General features: G+C 46.0%; 1 protein-coding gene across 4 annotated transcripts in view; it reads right to left on the bottom strand.

Annotated features, from left to right (window-relative positions):
- RHPN1 (rhophilin Rho GTPase binding protein 1) overlaps positions 1 to 15,954 on the bottom strand; it is a 615,089-nt gene that overhangs the window by 426,936 nt on the left and 172,199 nt on the right. Inside the window, exon 1 of one of the 4 annotated variants that reach the window (XM_078686650.1) lies at positions 13,211 to 13,340. The exons of the other annotated variants lie outside the window; for them this stretch is intronic. Within the exon in view, the coding sequence (XP_078542776.1) occupies positions 13,211 to 13,279 (69 nt within the window). The 5' untranslated portion in view covers positions 13,280 to 13,340. Of the gene's footprint in view, positions 1 to 13,210; positions 13,341 to 15,954 lie in introns of those variants that run through there. 4 annotated transcript variants of the gene reach the window in all.

Genomic DNA, 15,954 nt, shown 5'->3' on the forward strand with positions numbered 1-15,954 from the left:
CCATGGGTTCCAGACCCATGCAAGATTTTCACAAGTGATACATTTACAAACACCAATTATAAATGTTGCTATACTAAATGAGTCATAGGAATTGTCTGACCATGCACCAAGGTTGGAGAAGGTTCAACCATAATCTCAGTCAGAAACATCAAACACTGTTTTTACAACCGTGTTAAATTGGAGGACTACAAGGTGGCAGGGCAATTCTACAAAAAATACTGTAGTCTGAAGTATGAAGTGCCACTGCTATTGAACTTAATACACTGTGAATCCACTGGCAGATGCCCAGACATTTCAAATGAAAGTATTATTCTGGGCTGTGGTGCTATTCATCTTAAGTCATGTTGTGATGTGCCATGCCTTTACGCCAAATGTAATGCAACCCGGCAGCGAGGTAGGTGAAATTAGCAACTGAACTAATGTAGAACTGCTCCATTGAGCCTAGCCATACACATATTTTTATGTATTTAATTGCCTGAGAATAGTCTTATAGCATAGAACGAGCCATAGTTGGAAGCAGAGCACTGTACAGAGGCTAGGGATACTTGCACAGACATGCAGATTACAGTTAGTTACATAGATGGACATTTACAAAAGTAATGAGACACTCTTTACATAAGCATTGGCAAATAGTAAAACTGCAATCCACTACATAACTGGAGGGTGGGATGCTAACAGTGTAGTGCAGAGGAGTGCAGCCATGATCCACGAGAGCCAAGCCTATGTCAGATGTTTGGTATGTCCATATAAACTATATTTAACAAGCATTTGCAATGCAATAGGTCTCGCATTTGCAAGAGTTTAACCTATTGGAATTGTAATTGACAATGTCTTTTATTTACGTTTTAAAAACCAACACATAAATAAAAGGCATTGCTATTTACAATGCCAATGGTTCAAACTCTAACAACTGCGAGACCTATTGCATTGCAATAACTATACACTGCAGTAAGCCATTGCAAAACAGTTGCTGCTTCTAGGAAGAGGCAGTTTTTATTTTTTCTTGCATTAGTTTGTTGACTTTGTATGGATTTTGTATGGCCAGGTGAGAGAATAAAAGAATGAACCAGTGGGTCACTGAATGGATAGAAGAACGCCAAGACCTGTCAAACTGCATGTACGAGGCGTTACGAGGCGTTACTGAGTGCCTAAACTCACTAGTAACTGAAGATGTACTTTCATTTTGAACCAGATATATAGGCATTGCCATTATTTTCTATTAAGGACTTACAGACGCTCTCACTAATCAAATGGCCTTGTCTTCATTTGTTTCTGTTGTCACAAGATGTGTTTGTGTCATTTTATGCTTTATTTCAAGGGGAGTACAGTCCTGGCTCGGGCTTTACTCTGCCCGTTGCCACCTTTCTTTTTGCCTTTCCTCACGTTTTCGAGTCTAAACATATTTTGCTATATTTCCTTTTTTGCATTCACTTCCACGTATACGCAGAAACACGCAATTAGTGGGTCTTCAAGTCTTTCCAGTCACTTGCATGAATTCTTCATTCAAACAGCTTGCTTCCAATGTTTGAAAGGTTTGTATCATCCAGATTCCCCAGGGGAACCGTTGGAAGTACATTACGTCAAACTCCCGGCGCCTATCAATCGGCTATTTCTGCAACAAGAAATAAAGCCGTAAAAATAACACGCGCAGATACAGTGACGCACACGGGCCACGCGGGATGGACTACTGAACTAATAAGTGGCACTTCATGTAAAAATAAACAACATTTTCGGTGTCAGCTGATCATAATCCGCACAGACAAACGTGCAAAAATAAGCACACCCAAATTAACATACATCTCAGAACCTCTACACACGGTTTTTGAATGAATTATTTCATTTAAATATGACACATACAGGTCAAAATGAAGTTGACGGCTGTTTAAACCAAAAGCTTAAATTAAAACTAACAATTTGAATAATTTTGCTCCACTCTGAACACTGATAACACGAACATACACTGAAGCAAAGGACACATCCTTAGAAGTAAAGAAATAAATAAATAAAGCCCCAGTGGAAATCCCAAAGGAAGGAAACATGTAAAGGCACAATGACCTCAAATCAAAGGGCGGCATTTCATTTTTTTGTTGTTTTTTTTGTTTCGTTTTTTAACAAAATGAAGTAAATGATTCGAGTCGGAGAAATAAAAACTGGAACAAAAAGACATGAACAGCGAGAACAAAAGAAGAGGAGCTAGTAAAAACGCACACACGCACATACCTGCGGGGCAGGGCGGAGGGGCAAACGCTGCCTGGAGAACGGCTAAGAGCACACGACTGCAGCCCACAACACCAACGAACTAAGCATGACGCACTGCAACACAGAGCTTCATGGAAAACCGCCCAGCTCTAACCCCACGCAAACCTCCTCGACAAGTTGGGGCAGCCCTGAACGCCTGTGCCCTCTCGATGAGTCGGGCAGTGCGGTTTCAAACTGTCCTATAATGTTTAGGAGCCGTGTGTACCAATGCCATTTCTACATGTTTGATTACGCATCTTTCGTAACTTTTTTTCCCTTTCTTTTTTCGTCACGGACAGGATGTTGCGCAGGAAGGGGTTCCTCAGACCTCTCAAGGAATCGGACAGAGAGGCTGGCAAAGGAACCGGGAAACAGATAAAAACAATGCTTCCGGGTCGCCGCAGGCAGCGCGGCGGCCCGCCCTGCACGGGGAAGGGAGGCAGCTTTCGAGGAGGACAGCACCTGGCCGCGAGCGCGTTCTCGTGCGCGTGACCTTAACAAATCGCCGCGCGCGGCCAGTGCTGTCCTCCTGGAAAGCTGACACGCTAACTATAGGTCTTTGGCGAGAGCGAGCTTCGCTCGCTTCTAGCCGAGACCTAAAAATGAAACAGAAACAGAGGGGTTGAGGCAACAATGAACTGCACTTGTAAACAGTGATATTCTTGGGGAAAGTAAAATGTTTCCTATGGTGCAACGAGCCATGGAGTACCACCCCTCTACTCCAAATGGAAGACTTCCAAAGCAAAAGTAACAAAAATTGGTTCAGCACTCAAATTTAGAGATGTATTATATAGTTTGCATATAGGTTCTGCAAGTAAGTTTTACATTGACAGACAATGATCACAGTGCCTATGTATGCAACAGATAGACAATGTGGTTGTCACAGCATTCTTTCTTCAATGGTTCTTTATTTATTTGCTTCCAATAAAAAAGTACATCAATAAAATCGAGGATAAAATCCAGTAGCCGACACGTTTTGTCCACACAGGACTTCTTCAGGGATTCAAATTGTGTAACTATTGGAAGCAGACGCCAAGAACGGGAGACACTAGCCACCCGGAACAAGCGAATTCTAATTCCTGTACTTAACTGCTATTTAACATACAGAAACCGGTGAATCCAGTACACAATTTGAAGCCCTGAAGAAGTCCTGCGTGGAAGAAACGCGTTGGCTACTGGATTTTATCTTGTTTTTCAGATCCGCTCTCAAGTACTGGAATACTATGAGTGGACAACAAATGAGTTGGCTATGACTCTCAGTAAAATAAATGCCCTGACATGTTGTGCTTGCTAGTTGGTGCTTGGCTGATGTTGGTTATTCTAAACACAACAAGATGATGGACGAAGTGCTGAAACATTTCAAACGGTAAACATTGTTTACCCCAAAACCAGAACACCGCATGCCATTACTCCGCAAGTCGGAACAACGACTAGGGTCAGAAAGTGTTGGATTTAAAATCCAACACCTACCCTCCTGTTGCACAGCCTAAAGTTGGAATAGTAATTTATACTATTCCAACATCCAGCCCCCCCACCCACCTCCCAGGCAAGTTGTTGTTCCGGCTTGCGGAGTAATGGCATGCGTTGTTACAACGTGGTCATTGTAATGACCGCGTTGTAATGGTATGCATTAAAAAAGCGTGCGAGAAAACAAGGCATATTCATTGTAAACACTCACCCTCAGTCAAGAGATCTGGGTCTAATCCATCGTTCTTTTGCTCACTATGAAACACCACTTTGGGCACAACCGTATGCAAATGAGTCTTGACTCTGCTCCTCATGGAACAGTCCAGATCGAACTGCCAAGCCAAGTCCTCCCTGGACTGGAAACAAGCATCCTGGGCTGGTTTTGGGATATCACCCCATATCAGCCAGTCTAGCTTGAATCCAGTGGCACAGCGAGCAAGGGACCCACGTCTGGACACATCATAGGCCTCTTAGGGCGAAAATATCAAACACAACAAGATGATGGACAGAGTGCTGACACTTTTCAGCACACTTTTCACCACACTTAGAGGTACCCTCATCTACAGGCCTCCAGGAACCCGCACTCAATTCAGCGATGACATCACTGACTTCGTCAGCCCACATGCCCTCGCCACCGAGAACTACATTCTCTTAGGAGACCTCAACTACCACCTTGAAAACAAACACGACAGCAACACCACCACCCTTCTGGACAACCTGGCCAATCTCGGACTCAAACAACTTGTTAACACCCCCACCCATTTAGCCGGACACACGCTCGACCCTATCTTCACTTCCAGCAAGCACATTTCCTTCGATCGCACCACAGCTCTCCATTGGACGGACCACAGTTGTGTTCACTTCAGCTACAAAACCACCCTGACCCACAACCACCCACAACCTATTCCTCGGAGAAACTGGAACAAAATCACCTCCGACCAACTCCTCACATCACTCAACCAAAACCCTCCCACCCCCTCATTGGACCCAAATCAAGCGGCCACCAATCTCAAGCAATGGATCACCCACAGTGCTGACGAATTAGCACCCCTGAAAAAGCACCGGATCAAATCAGGCAGCAAAAAGGCTCCCTGGTTCAATGATGACCTTAAAAAATCCAAGAAGCTATGCCGCACCCTGGAGAAAACATGGAGAAAAAACCCAACCACCGACAACATGGCCACCCTCAAGGCAGCCACCCGCAAACACCACCAACTGATTCGATCCGCCAGGAAATCAGCATTCAAGGATCGTCTAGACAACAACACCCACAACAGCAAGGAACTTTTCAACATCGTCAAGGAATTCACCAACCCCACCGCAGCATCTAACGACATCACTCCCTCCCAAGACCTCTGCGATGCGTTATCCTCCTTCTTCTACAACAAAATTGCCGACATTCACAACAGCTTCAAGAACACTCCCAGCGATCAACCCTCCCCACCCCCCTCAGATCCCACACCGCTAACTAACAACCTCAGCGCCTGGAACCCAATCACTACTGAAGACACCATCCGCCTAATGAACTCAATCCACTCTGGCTCACCAACCGACCCCTGCCCCCACCACATCTTCAACAAAGCTGACTCCATCATCGCACCCCATCTCCGTGATGTCATCAACTGTTCGTTCAACTCTGCCACCTTCCCAGAAAGCTGGAAACACGCCGAACTCAGCGCCCTCCTGAAAAAACCCACAGCAGACGCCTCTGAACTTAAAAACTACCGACCAATATCCCTCCTCCCTTTCCCCGCCAAAGTTATTGAGAAAGCCGTCAACAGCCAGCTCGCCGCCTTCCTTGAATCCAACAACTCCCTCGATCCCTCTCAATCCAGATTTCGAGCCAAACACAGCACCGAAACCGCCCTCATTGCAGCGACAGACGACATCCGAACACTACTGGATAACGGAGAAACAGCAGCCCTCATTCTACTCGACCTCTCCGCCGCTTTCGACACAGTCTGCCACAGCACCCTTATACAACGCCTCAGCAACATCGGCATACAAGGAATAGCCTTGAGCTGGATCATCTCATTCCTCGCCGGAAGAACTCAAAGAGTCCGACTTCCCCCATTCAACTCAGAGGCCACTGAAGTCATCTGTGGAGTACCACAAGGATCATCACTCAGTCCCACCCTCTTCAACGTTTACATGAGCCCACTCGCATCCATCGCGCGCCAACACAACCTCAACATCATCTCTTACGCCGACGACACCCAGTTAATCCTTTCCCTCACCAAAGACCCTAACACCGCCAAAACCAATCTTCACGAAGGCATAAATGAAGTAGCCGAATGGATGAAACATAGCCGCCTAAAACTCAACTCAGACAAAACGGAGGTGCTCATTCTAGGATCTTCCCCCTCTGCCTGGGACGACTCTTGGTGGCCTTCCGCCCTGGGCACAGCACCCACACCCACAGACCACGCACGTAACCTTGGCTTCATCCTAGACTCCTCTCTCTCGATGTCCAGACAAGTCAACCCACACCCACAGAGCACGCACGTAACCTTGGCTTCATCCTAGACTCCTCTCTCTCGATGTCCAGACAAGTCAACACAGTCTCATCCTCCTGCTTCAACGTACTTCGCATTCTCAAAAAGATCTTCCGCTGGATCCCCCTCGAGACTAGAAAGACTGTCACCCACGCACTGATCACGAGTCGACTGGATTATGGTAACACACTATACGCCGGAATCACAGCAAAATTACAGAAAAAACTCCAACGCATCCAAAACGCATCAGCGAGACTCATATTGGACATCCCTCGCCAAGATCACATCACCGGACACCTAAAAGACCTCCACTGGCTTCCCGTCAACAAGAGAATTACGTTCCGTCTTCTCACCCACGCACACAAGGCACTCTACAATCTAGGACCCGAATGCCTCAACACTCGACTGTCCTTCTACACACCCACCCGCCAACTAAGATCGTCAAATCAAGCCCTCGCCGCAGTCCCGCGCATCCGAAAATCCACCATGGGTGGCAGATCCTTCTCCTTCCTAGCTGCCAAGACCTGGAACTCACTCCCCACCCACCTCCGCCTTACTCAAAACCACATCTCCTTCAGAAAAGAACTTAAAACCTGGCTATTCGACAAATAATGAACCCCTTCCCCAAGCGCCTTGAGACCCTATGGGTGAGTAGTGCGCTATACAAATGCCCGAACTTGAACTTGAACTTTTCGACCCCCCACCCCCAGTCAAGAGATCTGGGTTTAATCCATTGTTCTTTTGCTCACTATGCCACCCCATTTTGGACACAGCTGTATGTGAATCAGTCTTGACCCTGCTCCTCATGGTAACAGTCGAGGTCCTCCCTGGCTTCAAATTAGCCAGGCTGATGAGGGGTGATACCCCGAAAGAGGTCCCAAGATAATTGTTTCCGGTTCAGGGAGGGATTGGCAGTTCAGGCTGGACATTTCAATGTGGAGCAGGGTCAAGATTGATTTGCGTATGGCTGGGTCTAAATTGGTGAGCAAAAGAACGATGGGTTGGGATGCTACCCAAAGCGATCACCAGTGGTTAGACTAATTGCAAGCATTCGTCCCATCACCGTTTGTGTGTTTCATGCTGTTGGTTATTCCACAGCCTGTGCTTCTCAGGCAAGTCTATACTTTAAATTTATTTCTAAAATGGTCTTCTATAGTCTGTTATTAATTATAATTTGAACTAAGCTTTCCTCTACAACTGCTATCACAGCTAGACTATATGTTCTTCTATTCAACACATTAAAATATATATATATATATATATATATATATATATATATATATATATATATATATATATATATAAGATTTGTTTGAATTTCCATATCAAACTAGGAGTACACTACAAAGCATATCCATGATCCCGTATACAAAGGCCATTGGTTACTTTGGAAGCAGAGAGCAACTCCAGCTCATCTGTCAATAGTCACATCCATTTGTCTCTACGGACTGTGGCGTTAGATGTCAACGAGTGTTAGAACTGGCCTCTTTTGGCATGTTTCTCCTGTCTTTTTGCTTCTGACCATCCGGTTTCTGTGGGGCTCTGGGTATTGTTTTTGCTGGTACTTTAGTACTGCTGATTAGTTCTAAAGTGCAAGTGCTCCACGTAAATTGTGTTACTGATTCGTATATCCATGATTGGCATATTTTAATTACTAGTAAGTCCCTAGTAATACGCACAGGTGTGCCCAGGGCCTGTAAATCAAATGTTGCTAGTGGGCCAGCAGCACTGTTTGTGCCACCTACAGAAGTAGCTTTTCAAAGGAGTTTCAGACCAGCCACTGCTGTGTCTGTGCGCAGTTTTTACTGTCTTGTCACTCCCTTGCCAGGCACAACCCTTCCCTTTTCTTACATGTAATGCAACCCTAAAGTAGGCCCAAAGTACCCCATGGACAGGGTGCAGTATATGTGAAAAGTAGGACCTGTAACGGTGTGTGCAACATGTCCTGAAGGGGGGAGCGGGGTCTAGGTGTGTCCTGCGTTTCCTGAGTGACACATAGCCTGGCTGAATAGACCTGGCTGCATTTAGAGTAGTGGGAGGAGTTGTTGCTGGTACCTGTAAGGACGGTGGCTGCCTCTCACAAGCAGTCTCCACCTCCTGTGGTGAATCTGGCCTGAGCCAGGCTGAACTGGTTTACGTGTGCCAGAGGAACTTTGTTTGTACCAATGTCAAAGGAAATGTGGTATAATTATTGGGGCCTTGACCCCAGAACTTTAGAACTCTTTTGGATTCAGAATCCTGCCAAGAAGAAGAGCTGTAGAAGCTGTGAGGAGAGACTACCACTTTGCTGTTTGCTTGGCTTTGTTGGCCTGCAATGGCTGCTTCTGTCTTGGGCAGTGAAAGGACTGGACTGGACCTTCTGCATCTTTTTTTCCTGAGTGTCTCCAATGACTTGAAGTAGACCTTGCCCCCTTGTCAAGAAGTCTAAGAAACAGCAAATACTTCAAGTTCATCTGCTACCAGCCCCAGGAGCTGTGCGTTTCAGGCTGCAGCAGAAGAAAAAGCAACCAGACAAAGTCAACACCGCCGCAACCGGCTCCGTGACCTGAAGGCACCGCAGAGAGCACTGCTGCATCTCGCGTCGCAACCCGGTCTCACCGACTACGACACCATCAAGCCACTGCTTGCACCAGGACTTGTGGGCACTGCACTCCACACCACTTCACTCCGCTGCTGTAGTAACCCCGACACAGCCGCTCCACATCGACACAGACGCCGCTGCCTGCACTGTGGTTTGGGGGAACTGCCACAACCTTGGCCCACCAACATCGACGCCATCGACTCCACTTCGTCAGCCGACAACAGTGCTTCAACGACACCGCTGCCTGCACCGTCCAACTTCACATTGCAGCCCTAGTCTCACTGACGCCGCTGGACGAACGACACCGAGCCATTGCCTACACTCCGACCTGGGGTCACTGCACGCCGCAATTCGCACCGCCGCCCTGATGCCAGTTCTCCCAACTTCAACCGCACAGAGCTCGACCTGCAACACGTGCGACTTTAAAGGCCCAACAACTCCTGCACTGACCTCCGGAACCAACACCAGCTCATCGCAAGGTCCCGGACGCTCGGCATTTCTAAAGGTACTGTTTTGAGGGTCTTCCCGACACTGTAGCTGGCCCGCGATGCCGTGGTCAGCCAGAACTGTTGGATTTGTGGGTTCACTCCGACGTGATAGCCCTGGACAGAGTGATTGATGTCAAGGAACTATTTTTAAAGTCTATTTTTGCTTTATGAGTATTTCTAATGACTGTATGTTGGATTTTTATAATTTTAGTCTGGTTTTACCCAGATAAATATTGTTTTTATGGTGTGGTGTCATTCTGTAGTGTTTTCGCTGTATTACTGTATGTTATGTGCTAATGTTTTACACACTGCCCCTGAAATAAGCCTAATAGTGTTATCAGGGTGTTTCATCCCTTCAACCTGGCAGTTCATTATCAAAAAATACATCCAGAGATGCACTAGTCAGAGGTAAAAATTCATGACACCTACCTGCATTCCACTCAACACGAATCATCAACAGAAAGCCAATGGGGGACATTAGGCAACTGTCAAAAATACTACTGGGGCGGAGTCTGAAATACCTTTTAGGTCTTGCCTAGGCAGCACATGCGCTGTCTCTTCAAGACATGCTGTATCTACTCTGTGGGCTTACAATTAATTGCTTTGTGTGTCCTTCACAAAGGCTTGCTTCTCTGAGATCAATGTCTGTTGTATGTCCTTCCTTTTTGTGTGTCAACCCCTCCCATGGAGCATGTCCCTATTACTTGTAATCTTGCCCTTTTATGCATATAAGTTTAAGTGCACAATTTTTTCTTTTGTTTCTGCCCGTGTTTTCGAAATATCTGCTTTTCTTCGTTTACAGGCTCACCCAAGGGGAGTTCAGCAACGATTGCCATAGTACTAATAAACTTCCATATAGGCATTCGGCATTTTGTTTCCATACCGTATTTTGCTTCCAACCTGCATTTTTGGGGGCTTATACAGTTTTATTTTGTTTAGGATGTGCATGTATCTGCATTGGTTTTTTTTTTGTAGGCATGGGGACAGCCAACGCTGAGACTCGAACCCGGTTCTCCAGTTCCAAAAGTCAGCAGCTCTGAATGTTACACCACATCCTCTCTCCAAATATTGCTAGACATAGGTGTCACCCCAAATACTCTTTCATTGTGTTTGGCTAGGAGTGGCAGAGTTTCGTTATTTATTTTTCGCTTGAAGCAAGTTTACGTGATGGCCGCTTTCTGTTACTATTGCTACTCTGGACCACTGGATGAGGCACACGCCGCTCCAGGCAGTGCATGCAGCGAACTTCCCGATGGGCCCGTTTACCCGCTCACAGTCAGCAGCCACCGCCCACTTAGACTCACGAGTGTTTGGCTGCCCCTGTAATGGCAGGCTTCCTAGTGTGATGAATATCCCAGTACAGGCACGCAGACACACACCAAGCTGTTTCCTCGCTCAATAGGTAATCCAGTCCAGACCTGATATGCAATTGGATTTGGTTGGTCACTTCGAAGAAGTTGAAAAAACATCAAACCAAACTTGGGAGAGGGGGCATAAAGTGCTTGGTTTTGTTTGATGTATTAACATATTCAAATGTTAGCTTCCCACTAGCTCTGTTAAGGGGCGTGCTCATCAGTAGTTTGCACATATTTCATTTTTGCTTAAAACCATTATCTGAAGGATTGAAGTTCTCCCCCTTGCTAAAAAAGAATAGGAGTGTGCGTGAGATGAGGAATAGACCACCCTCACACGCTACCGAAATATACAGGATGTTACCCCTACCCTTCTTAAAGCAGGAATGGGCAAGGTTTACTCCTGCATAGAAAAAAAAACCATCTATATTTCACGTGAGTTGACATGTGTCATGTTCTAGCCCGCCCACAGAGAAACTCCGCTTCCGACGCTCCTGGCTTCTACTGCAGACATTGGAAGGGGTGTGCTCCGTCTTGAATAAGATGGCAAAAGGGCATCTTCTCACAGCCTTGTTTTTGCAGATAGTGGTGTTTCAGGCGATTTCTGCGTAACAGATAAGTGACTAGTCCTAGTCCATGTCCACTAAAAGTGTGTAATTCAGTGAATGGATTCATGCATAAATTGAAGGACAAATGACAGCGCATGTATGATGATTTATTGAGATCATAAGTGATTACTTATTAAATGCCTAAACCCATCGATGATGAAACATTTATAAGCCATACGTGTTGTCATTGCCAACGCTTGCTTGAGTGTGCAAATTTGATTCTAGCTCTAAAGTTAATAAAAACACTACTGCATGTTTACAGTGCATTAGAAGGCTGTTTGCAACGGTTAACTGGTCACCTTTCAGTTGCCTATTGCTGGCTGTAGGTGTTAAACAGTAAAGCCATTGTGTGACCTATTGGCTTTGCCAATGCTTATTACGGCTTACATATTTTCCTACACAATGAGAAACACCATATCAACACACTCCACCGACGCAGAGAGGTACTGCTGAAGAAATCTGGATCCAGTCTGTCTCCTGGGAAGAATTCAAAGGTAAGGAAGGTGCAGCTAGATGTCTCCATCATATGAATAAGAGATATAGTAGGTGCAGCAGAATAAGAGGTATAGAATAAGAGATGCAGTAGGTGCAGCAGAATGAGGAGTGCAGTTGAAGAGGTGTTGTGGAACAGTCAGAGATGCAGTATAATAAGATATTAGTAGGTGCAGCAGAATGAGAAGTACGAAAGAGGAGGTGTAGAATAGTCAGAGGTGCAGTGTAAGAGAATTGTAGGGGCAGCACAATGAGAGGTACGAAAGAGGAGGTGTTATGGAACAGCCAGATGTGCAGTACAATAAGAGATGTAGAAGGTGCAGCAGAATGAGATGTACGGAGGAAAGAGTGTTGTAGAATATCCAGGGTTGCAGTATAATAAGAGATGTAAAAGGTGCAGCAGAATGAGAGGTGCAGTAGAAGAGGTGCTGTACAAAATAGTCAAGGGGGGGCAGCATAATAAGATGTAGTAAGTGCAGCAGAATGAGAGGTACGAAATGAGAGGTACGAAAGAAGAGGGGCTGTGGAATAGTCAGGGGTGCAGCATAATAAGATGTAGTACGTGCAGCAGAATGAGAGGTGGAGTAGAAGAGGTGCTGTGCAAAATAGTCTGTGGTGCAGCAGAATAAGATGTAGTAGGTGCCACAGAATGAGAGTTGCACCATAATATAAGTTTTAGGTACCAGAGAGTGGGTTATTCATTAGAATAGTAAATAAAGCAGCAGCAGGATAGGAAACAAGAGAACAGGATGAAAGTCACACACGGTCCAATAATCGGTTACGGAACGGCAGACTTAGAGGTACCCACAAATGACAAGACTAGCTCAAAGATGCAGCAGAACCAAGGGTTCGCCTGCTGTAGAAGAGGCGAGGCAGGATCTAAACAAAAATATGGGAAACGGAATGCAAAGTGCAGGTGCAGCAAGTGCAGAAGAATTCAGGTGCAGCAGAAATAAGGTTGGAAAAAGCAAAATGAGAGAGGGCAGCACAAGGGCTGCGGGATGAGGCGCAGAAGCAACAGATCGAGTCAAAGGACCGCAAGAGGCGGATGCAGAAGCATGCGACGGCGGAGGCTGAGAGATGATGGTCAATAGCATAGGGTCGGCATACTTTGCAGAATGGTGAAAGACAATAGTGCAACCGATTTAGCGGTGCAGTGGAGTACTCTCCTAAACGCATAACGGGAGTAGTTGTGCACACGGCCAGAAAGGGGTTATTTGACGCACATAGAGAACAGTTTGTGCAACAGGTTGTGTGACTGCGCGCGCTGTGATCGAGGAGTCCAACAAAAAGGGGAGCAGAATTAGACTAAGCGATGCAGTAGAGTGCTGCGGCGAGAGGCTGCAGGTACCGCGGGACGGGAGCCCTTGTGCGGTGCTGCAGGATCACTTAAAAGACTGGCGCATCTGCAAGTTCTCACAAAAGTGACGGCGGCAAGTTAGTGGTGTATCTGCTGCACTTTTGCAAGTGCGAAAATGTGGCCACCTACCTTCCTGAGACTTCCCCCATGGTCCTGGTGCTGCAGGAAGGGCTCGGCCTCTCCCAGCACCTCCACCATCCTCAGAGCCTGAATCCCATCTGCCCCTCTCGCACAGATCCACTGTGACCTGGAGGTCCCCCCCCCCTCTTCCACGACACTCCTTCGCCCCGCCCACAAGCAGACTTCACAAGGAGCACCCAATGGGCAGTCAGAGTGAAGACAGGAGGGAAACCTGAGCTTCACTGCCCCGCCCACAGCGCCCTCTCAGCCAACCATGTTCTGTTCCAGCACACAAATGAGAAGGCAGGGTTGAAAGCTGATAGCCTGACACAGAGAACCAACGAACACTGAGCGGCTATGTCGGGGAAAAAACAATCTATTTATTTTCTTAGCAACTACCACAGAAAGAAAATAAAAGTGACATTTCTGCAAAGTTTTCTTCAAATAATCTATTTAGTATTCATAATTTGATCCGGATACCAAAAGCAATTACATTTTAGTTTGTTTAACTATATTTTTACATCATATACATTTTTACAAATTTCTGCCAAAGTATAATTCTTGCGCAGTAAACTTAAAAGTAATTTTGCTACAGGCTGATAGGTATAATTCACGATCTCATCATTTAGACATGGCTGCCTTTTGTCAGCAATGGAGTGAGTTATTCTCGAGAGTGTTACCAAGTTTATTTTTTAAAGGAAAACAAGCATTGGACGCTATGCATCTGGCACTGGAGCAGTAGGTGTTGCGTGCTGCTCCGGTTTGGGAGATTTGCCCCGGATCTTTTTTTCTTGCAGTCTTATATAGTGCCCTAACTTGCTCCGAATGTATTGGAGCACTTTACATGAGCACCAGTTATTTTTATTTTTGCAATTTTATACATGGCCCGAAGGCACCAGAGCGCTTTACAGTAGCAAGGTTCATTACAGCGAGATTCAGCTACTGTAATAAATATGGACGTTTAGATCGGTAGATGTGTGAAGGAGTTACACGAGACAATTGTAGCAGTTGGTCAAAAGTCGTAAACAGTTAAAGAATCGATTTAGATGGTGGGGTCACATAACCAAGATAGTTCATATCCCGGTGCATAGAGTATTAAGTATGGTTGAGGTGTTTAACCAAAGTGTCTGTCAAATACGAGAAGTTTGAGGACCTTTTTGAAGGCGACTATGTGAAGGGAGAAAGAGTCCAGATTCTTTTGGCACTACCAGAGAATGACTGGCTTATGTATCATTCTTGACTGAAGGTGGGGGAATTCCAGGAGCAGAGATTGGGCATTTCTGGAACCCCTATTTGCTCCTGAGATTTTCAGTTTCTCATTTAGATGGGAGGGTGAAGGGGAGTGAAGCGCCCTGTGGGTAATGCAGGTGGTTTTGAATTGTGCTTTAATGGGAAGCCACTGATTAGCAGGGCAGGGTGAATGTGGTAACATTTCTAAAATGAAGCACATTGCAGCATGTAGTGTTGCTCTCAGTGGGCCCAGGTGAACTCTGGGAATGCCTAAGAGAAGGGCCATCCCATAATCTAGCCTGGAGATATGGAGAGAATGCACCACTGTTTTGAGGTCTTGTCCCAGAATCAATAGTCTGATGTCCCAAAGCTGCCTAATTTGGTGTTGTGTGCTTTTGGTCATGGCAGAGATGTGGCTGTGAAGACTGAGATGATTGTCAAGGGCAACAACAAGTGATCTGGCACTCTGGACAATGGCGGAGCAGCCATCCAAGGCGGGAAGGATAGCCATCCATTGTTGTACACAAGTTTTTGCTTTTAGAGATGAAATCAAAAGAAATTCTGTTTTTGTTGGGTTGAGTTTAAATGGTGGTTACACATCCAGTTTTGAATCTTTTGGAGCGTGTTTGAAAGCAGGGCAATGTCTTTTGTGGATGATATTTTCATGTTTATTTGAGTGGTGTCGGAATAGATGTGGAAGAGATCCCAGAGTTTCAGAGAATCACATATAGTGGTTCTAAGGGAGAGCTGTGGCGCCGCGGCCAGGGCGACTGACGCTGGAATCTGGGGATCAGGGTTCGATCCTCGGCTCCGGCGGCAGGTTAGCCCAGCACCATGCGACTCTGGGCAATAGCTTGCTTAATCTTCCCGACGGCCCCACAGCGCATAGAGACCCTAACGGGTGATTGTGTGCTATACAAATGTGGATTATTATTATATAAGTAGAGGTTAAAGAGGGTTGGGGAGAGGATCGAGCCTCGAGGAACCCCTTGAAGTATGTGACTGGTCACGAGAACAAATTACCCATTTTCACAATTTGGGAACTGTTGGTTAGGTATGAGGAGAACCTGTTGAGGATTGTGCCATCGTATCCCATGAGTTGTTCTACAGTGCGAAGGAGGTCCAGATGATTGACAGTATTGAATGCATTGGATAAATCCAGGAGGCAGGATTTAATGGAGTCGAGGCTTCTAAGGTAGTCATCGACTATTTGGAGGATCTCAGTTTGTGTACTGTGCCCCTGGCACAAACCTGATTAGAAGGTGTCTTGGAGGTTGTTTGTTCAAATGTGTGATGCGATTTAGGACACTACGCAATCTTCAATGACTTGCTAAAAATGGGAGTGTGGACACTGGGCGTTAGTTCAAGTTCTCTGAATCGAGAGGTTGTTTGTTCAAGAGAGGAGAGACTTGACTCACTTTTAGTTGTTCTGGAAATAGGCACTGTTTGAGTGCGGAGTTGACCATAGTGGTCCATATGGGGAGGAGTGTGTGGCAAGAGATTTGCTAATTGAACCTGGAATG

This window comes from Lissotriton helveticus, chromosome 4_1 (assembly GCF_964261635.1).
Source record: "Lissotriton helveticus chromosome 4_1, aLisHel1.1, whole genome shotgun sequence".
Lineage (NCBI taxonomy): Eukaryota > Metazoa > Chordata > Amphibia > Caudata > Salamandridae > Lissotriton > Lissotriton helveticus.